At 41.2% G+C, this 6322-nt stretch overlaps 1 protein-coding gene across 1 annotated transcript in view; it reads right to left on the bottom strand.

The window, feature by feature from the left end:
- The window catches only part of LOC108801125 (cytochrome P450 2J6-like), a 12501-nt gene extending 7543 nt beyond the window's left edge, over positions 1–4958 (bottom strand). Inside the window, exons 1-4 of the mRNA XM_018573080.1 lie at positions 4781–4958; positions 3202–3364; positions 1509–1661; positions 580–740 (exon numbers count right to left, since the gene is read on the bottom strand). Coding sequence (XP_018428582.1) covers positions 580–740; positions 1509–1661; positions 3202–3364; positions 4781–4942 — 639 coding nt within the window. The 5' untranslated portion in view covers positions 4943–4958. The remainder of the gene's footprint in view (positions 1–579; positions 741–1508; positions 1662–3201; positions 3365–4780) is intronic.
- Between the last annotated feature and the right edge of the window lie 1364 nt (positions 4959–6322).

Genomic DNA, 6322 nt, shown 5'->3' with positions numbered 1-6322 from the left:
GTTGGGGGGGGGGGGGGCTCTGATGTTAGAGGAAACACTGATGTAAGTAGGGACTCTGATGTAAAGGGAGACTCTGGGGACTCAGAGCCCCCTCCCCCCTTACATCAGACAACCAGAGTTCCCCCTTATTTCATAGTGTGGGGTTTCCCCTTTTTCCATTATCTGAGGTTCCACCTTATTTGTTCACAAACTTACTTGGGCCTGGGGGTGCTGACTGAGACAGGCAGGCAGCAGCTTCACTTAGGAATAGGAATACTGGGAAAGGAGGGGACTGGGGAGGCAGCAGTCATTGGTTAGCTGCTAGGACACCAGGTAGTCCTAGCATCTAGCAACCTTCAGCAGCAGCAGGGTTGAATAATGACAGCTGCCGTTTGCTGTCATTATTCAACCTTTTGGCTGCATGTGGTTGTTTGTTAGGACATAAGGCGGTCCTAGCAACTAACCGCCAGTGGCGACGAGTTGAATAATGACAGCAGCAGTATGCTGATCTGATCTGACTTTAGCAAACTATCATTTAATTGGTCAGGATTTATTGGTTTTTGCACTGCTTTATGAATGAACAGCCAGAGATGGACCTACCTGTGCCCAAAATCCAGTGGCCATCTTCATGTTTTCATGGACCATATTAAGAATATCTCGGAAAGTGGCATCATCATAGTCATAACGTCTCCCAAACACAATGGAACAGATTATATTGGATACAGCATTGTCAACAACAAAATGGGGGTCAACCAGTGAATCTGGAAATAAAAGCAGTGGTTACTCATCACCAACTCTGAAACTCAACTCCAAATTATGAATGGTTGTTATGGGGTCAGATAAGTATAAACAACATGTAAATGAATACTTATGTATTTTGAATTTCCTATTTTGTCATACAATCACTACTGTAGACCTACATGTAATGTTGCAGAACACTTATAAATTATGATTAAAACTGTTGCTTTCAGATATGATTATATTTAATAAACTTGTACATAGTGGCATCACAAGAGGGTGTGGGGGGTGCAGCTCGCACTGGGTAACACCATCAGACTAGCATTCATTTTAGCGTCACCCCCTCTCTGACAAGTCAGGTAGTCGGTCATGGACCGAGTGCCTAACAGCTAACGAGAGAGGAGGGAACCCGGTAGCATACCTTATCCCACCAGATGAACGTCCCCTCATCTCTTTGCCGGCGTCGATCACCAAGATCGGTGCCAGCAGTGAAGTGCGCGTGATGTCATTAAGTGGTTGCTCCCTGGCAACCGATGATGTCTGCGAGCTGGGCAGGGAAACCAGACACAGAGAACAGAGCAACAGGTTGCTAAGAGCTCTTAGCAACCTGGGACACTTTGGCCTCCTCTCTGCTCTACAACACTGTGATCTTGTGTAAGAAATCCACCTAAAGCGGCTTATCAATATTATTTAATTTCAGTCATTATTAACAAAACCTACACACAATTACACCACAATCAAGAATCAGAATAAGAATTATAAATAGTAATGCCAGTGCCATGCAATCTCACCTTGATTCTTCCTAAATTCTTCAATTAGGTATACACACTCTTCGTGAATTCTCTCCTCCATGGACTTTTTGCCCAAACCAAAGTCTCGCAGTGTGGACAGGGTAAAGCGTCTGTGTTCTTTCCATGCTCGTCCATAGCGTGCAACCACCAGACCTGGAACAAGCTGAATGGTTAGAATGGTGTAATTTAGTATAGTCCAGTAGTCAAAAGTACAGCTTGTATTGATGAGGAAGTAATAGAAAATATGATCCACCAGTGATTCAGCAATGTGGAGTCCATTACATGTTCCCTAGAGTAGGTGAATGTTCAGATTTCTTGATATGTTAGCAAACAGGTAAAGAGGGATCTTATGTACCAGAGTGCACAATGAGACTTCCCAAGAGGAAGCCCATTCTCTCTCCAGTAACTTTTTTTGAACACTGCTAAGGGTTATAGGGTTATAATCTCAGGCCAGTGGAACATCTGTAGCAGTAACATCACTGCCCTGCAGAGCCGGCGCTACCCTACAGGCAGGTCAAACAGCTGCCTGAGGGCGCCAGTGGGGGGGGCGTAAAGATGCGGACTGGGACCCCTCCCGCTGCGGCGCTGATCACACCTTTTTGCGCTCCTTCTCTCTCCTCCCGGCTGCAGCTTCAGAACGGCTAGGAGGAGAGAGTGGGGAGAGGTGCACTCGCATCCCTTCCTCTCAGCTGTCACAGTAGTTCCAGCACAGTGCTGTGCTGGAACTCCTGTATTGGAGGTGACAGGTTCAGTAAAGAGAACATGTCACCTCCAAATGCTATCACACAGGGATTTGTTAGCTCCTGTGTGCTAGTGTGATAGCAATAAAGTTGAGTGAAAAAAAATACAAAATTAGATTTAAAAAAATATAAAAATTGATAAAACATTATAAAATAAATACAAATTATGAAAAAATAATAATTAAAATGATAAAAAGTAAAAGATAGTAAGATTAAAAAATAAAAAAGTAACAAATAATACGAAAAAATTATAACAAATAAAAAATAACATAAAAAATTATAAAAATGTAAGTAAAAATATTAAAATAAAAAAATGTGATAAAAAAGTAAAACAAAAAACCCCGAAATGAAATAAAATGTCAGGCCAAAACCGAAAATGTTTTTTTTCTAACCTTTTCAAAAATTTTTTTGAAGGAGCCGTCTGAGGGTGCGCGTGGGGGTGAGGGGTCACTTGCCCAGTTCACATGAGTGAATTGGCAATGTGAACTGGCATCACTGTTTTTAGGACAAATTCCATACTTACTGTCCGTTCTGACTCACTTCTCATTCTTATCTGATGTTTATAATTGGTTTATAGCTCCAATGTACAAACTCGAACAATGTACAAAAAGAAACCCCTCTCTCTCTCTCTCTCTCTCTCTCTCTCTCTCTATGTGTATAGTGTTGAGTGACAACACTTTGCAAGGCAATAGATCTCTTACTGGAGTTCTGCTATGCATGGGATATGAGGACATGTTGCATGCTGGTTATATGTAAAATACATTTTATGATTTTTAAAATTAAGCACTATCTGGATTAAATTGTAATTTGCATTCTTTTGTATGCAACTTTATCATCTTTTTAATGAATGTAACTGCTGACTTATAAAGTCAGTTTTGTGTCATTTGTGTGACCAAACTGGTCAGTAATCTAATCAAAATATTCACTGACATTAAAGAATATAAACACATTACCTCTATTACCAGAGATGGCTTCTATTATTCTATTATGAGGTCTGTCTGCAAAATCCACTCCCTTGTTCACCAGAACCTCTTTGAGCTCTTTCAACCCTTGGATGACCACAGCCGGGGTAAATCCCAGGTAGATGCTGTACACTGGGCCGTACACCTCGGAGAACTAAGAGAAAAATGCAAATGACAGATTGTGTGCAATGCAGTCAATACAAAGTGTACCTATCATTCATGGCTAGAAGCAGCAAAGTACTTACACCAGATTATAGTGCCCAGGCACACTCCTGTTTTCTAGCCTCATAGATGCATATTGGGGCTTTTACATTACCATACACTGTTCCCTTCTTCTTATGATCACTGGTCTACACTGATTCTTTCTTGTGTGGCATTTGTTTTGTTCTTTTCTATCTAATTTTTTTGGATTCTTGAAAATTCAAAAACATAATGTAAAAGAAAACGAAAGACAGAAACTGATTGGTTACCATGGACATCTGTTCCAGATCCTCTCAGCTCCACTTTTAATAATTTCTCCTCGATTTATTTTTAGTGAGCACATATTTTGAGTCATGTTGCAGTATTCATAATATTTTATATGTGACTATTTATTAAGCTTAGTGAAAGTTCACTTTGAAAAGTGATCAGTCTCTATGACTTTAGTAAATCAACCACCGTGTGTTCACAGCACAATCTGGGAAGTGACCAAAATTACTATACAAATCCATATATGTGTCAGTGTCACCAACTGACCTGTGCAGCATGACACAGCACAGCTTAACCAAGGGTTGTAAAAAATTCTATCTATCTATCAGGGGCGTAACTAGAAATCATAGGGCCCATAGCAAAATTTTGTATGGGGCCCCCCAAACCGCCCCCTCCGCAATCTACCCCACCAAAAAAAGTTATTCCATGTAGTCCCTGTCAGCAGAGGACATGCTGGGATGTGTAGTCCATGCTGTGATGTGTGGTCCATGATGGGATGTATGTGTAGTCCATGTCAGCAGAGGACATGCTGGGATGTGTGGTCTATGCTAGGATGTGTAGTCTGGATGGGATATGTAGTCTTTGTCAGCAGGGATGTGTGGTTCATGCTGTGGTGTGTAGTCCCTGTCAGGAGAGGGCATGCTGAGATGTGTGGTTCATGCTGGGATGTGTAGTCCCTGTTAGGAGAGGGCATGCTGGAATGTGTTGTTCACGCCGGGATGTGTAGCCCTGTCAGGAGGGGGCATGCTGGGATGTGTTGTTCACGCCGGGATGTGTAGCCCTGTCAGGAGAGGACAGAAATGGGATGTGTGGTTCACACTGGGATTTGTAGTTCCTGTCAGGAGATTTCATGCTGGGACCTGTAGGGGCTCTCCCCCCTCTCCTACCTGCCTTTCCCAACCTGGCACGGCCCCGGTCAGCCTGGGAGGACTATAAGCCCTGCTCCTGACCGGGCCCCATAGCAGCTGCATGGAACGCTATGGCGGTAGTTCTGCCACTGTATATATATATATATATATATATATATATATATATACACACACACATATATATATATATATATTTATTTATACTTCAGTGTTTTTATTATACTTAAACTCACCTTCCTCAGGTCCTTTAAAGGATTGGCAAAGTCCATTTGCAGTATGTTACCCAGTACAGGCAGTGCTAGGGGCCCGGGAGGGAAGCCTTTTGGTCGAGAGAATTTCCTCCATAACAAAGCTAAAAGGACGAGGCCCAGCAACAGTGCAGTGCTCAGCTCCATGACGGAGAACTCACTCACTTTGTTACTGCTTCCTACAGCACAAAGTACAAGACTGAGACTACACCTACCTGGGAGGAGGATGTGACCATCATTGGTGTTTGGTTACAGATAACTAGTTTAACCCACAAAGCTAGATTTTCATGTAATGAGCATAACAACATCAAGTACAAAAAAGGCATATAGTTGCTCAACACAAAAAAGCAAGCCACAAAAAAAGAAAAAAATATTTCAAGGAATTGTAAAAATGTAAATATAAAACTGATCAAATGTATACACTACACTGATCAAATGTATACACTACACTGTAAAAAATAGAACCATCATGATCAAAATTCTAAAAATAGTGATCTTCCTATATTTGTGATCTAAGTACTATTTTTATAATTTGGTGGGATGGTTAGGACTCTCTTTGTATCAGCATTGACTTACACAAAAATAAAATAAATAAATGGCTTAAATTATGTTTGTCATTTAATAATTCCTTTTTTTGTATACTTTTTTACCTTTTTAAATACTGTTTTTTATTACAAAGAAAATTGAGTATTAAAAGGAGGGCTTTACATAGAAGGAGGGCTTTACAAATAACCATAACACCACCAGTTACATTTGGTATGTGGTAGTGAAATATTTGTAGGAACTCTATGTACAGTAATATATAAACAAATTGCTGAAAATAAATTTACCAAATTGGCAACATATTTTCATTAGGAACCAGCAAGGCCTTCCTAATTACATTGTTTTGTTAGGTTGTAACTGGCACTTGATCATGGTAAGTTAATAGATGTAATCTACTGAGATTTGGCAAAGCATTTGATACCAATAAGGATTGTTGAAGCCGAGACTCAAGGCACACAACTAAACACACAGATGTAATACATATATGGGGCTGCTTTTCCTGCCACAGAATGTGTAGTTTTTGGGCAGGAGACCTGATTTTTCTTAGCTTCAGTTAACACTTAGGGCCTGTTCACACTAATGCCGTGTGTTAATCACACGGTTCCAAGCGATTAAGGCACAATACAGTGCAGTGCACCCACTGTGCATTACAGTTCCTCAGGTGCGTTGCATTGACATTAATTTGAATGGCACCCCAAATGCACCTCTCTGCCGCAATACACTCAGCCATGCTGCAACGCACAGTACCGCAACACCTATATGCTTTGCAGTGCAGTTGAAAACAGTAGTGCATGCATGCGAGTTCTGCAATAACATGGCAACGCGTCTTTAGTCTAAGCCAAAATGGCCACATTAAGCCGCATAGGGCACAGTAGCAAATCAATGTAATAATTCCCTTGATACTACGCATGTGCGGGTTACTGCCACTATTCTACCTAAGCCTATGAGCGTCAGGAGCGGTAGCGTCGCCATGTTATTATAGAC

Source organism: Nanorana parkeri, unplaced genomic scaffold, assembly GCF_000935625.1.
Source record: "Nanorana parkeri isolate BGI_ZX_2015 unplaced genomic scaffold, ASM93562v1 scaffold2228, whole genome shotgun sequence".
NCBI lineage: Eukaryota > Metazoa > Chordata > Amphibia > Anura > Dicroglossidae > Nanorana > Nanorana parkeri.
The sequence above is the reverse complement of the archived record's forward strand: the minus strand, read 5'-3'. Positions and strand labels throughout refer to the sequence as shown.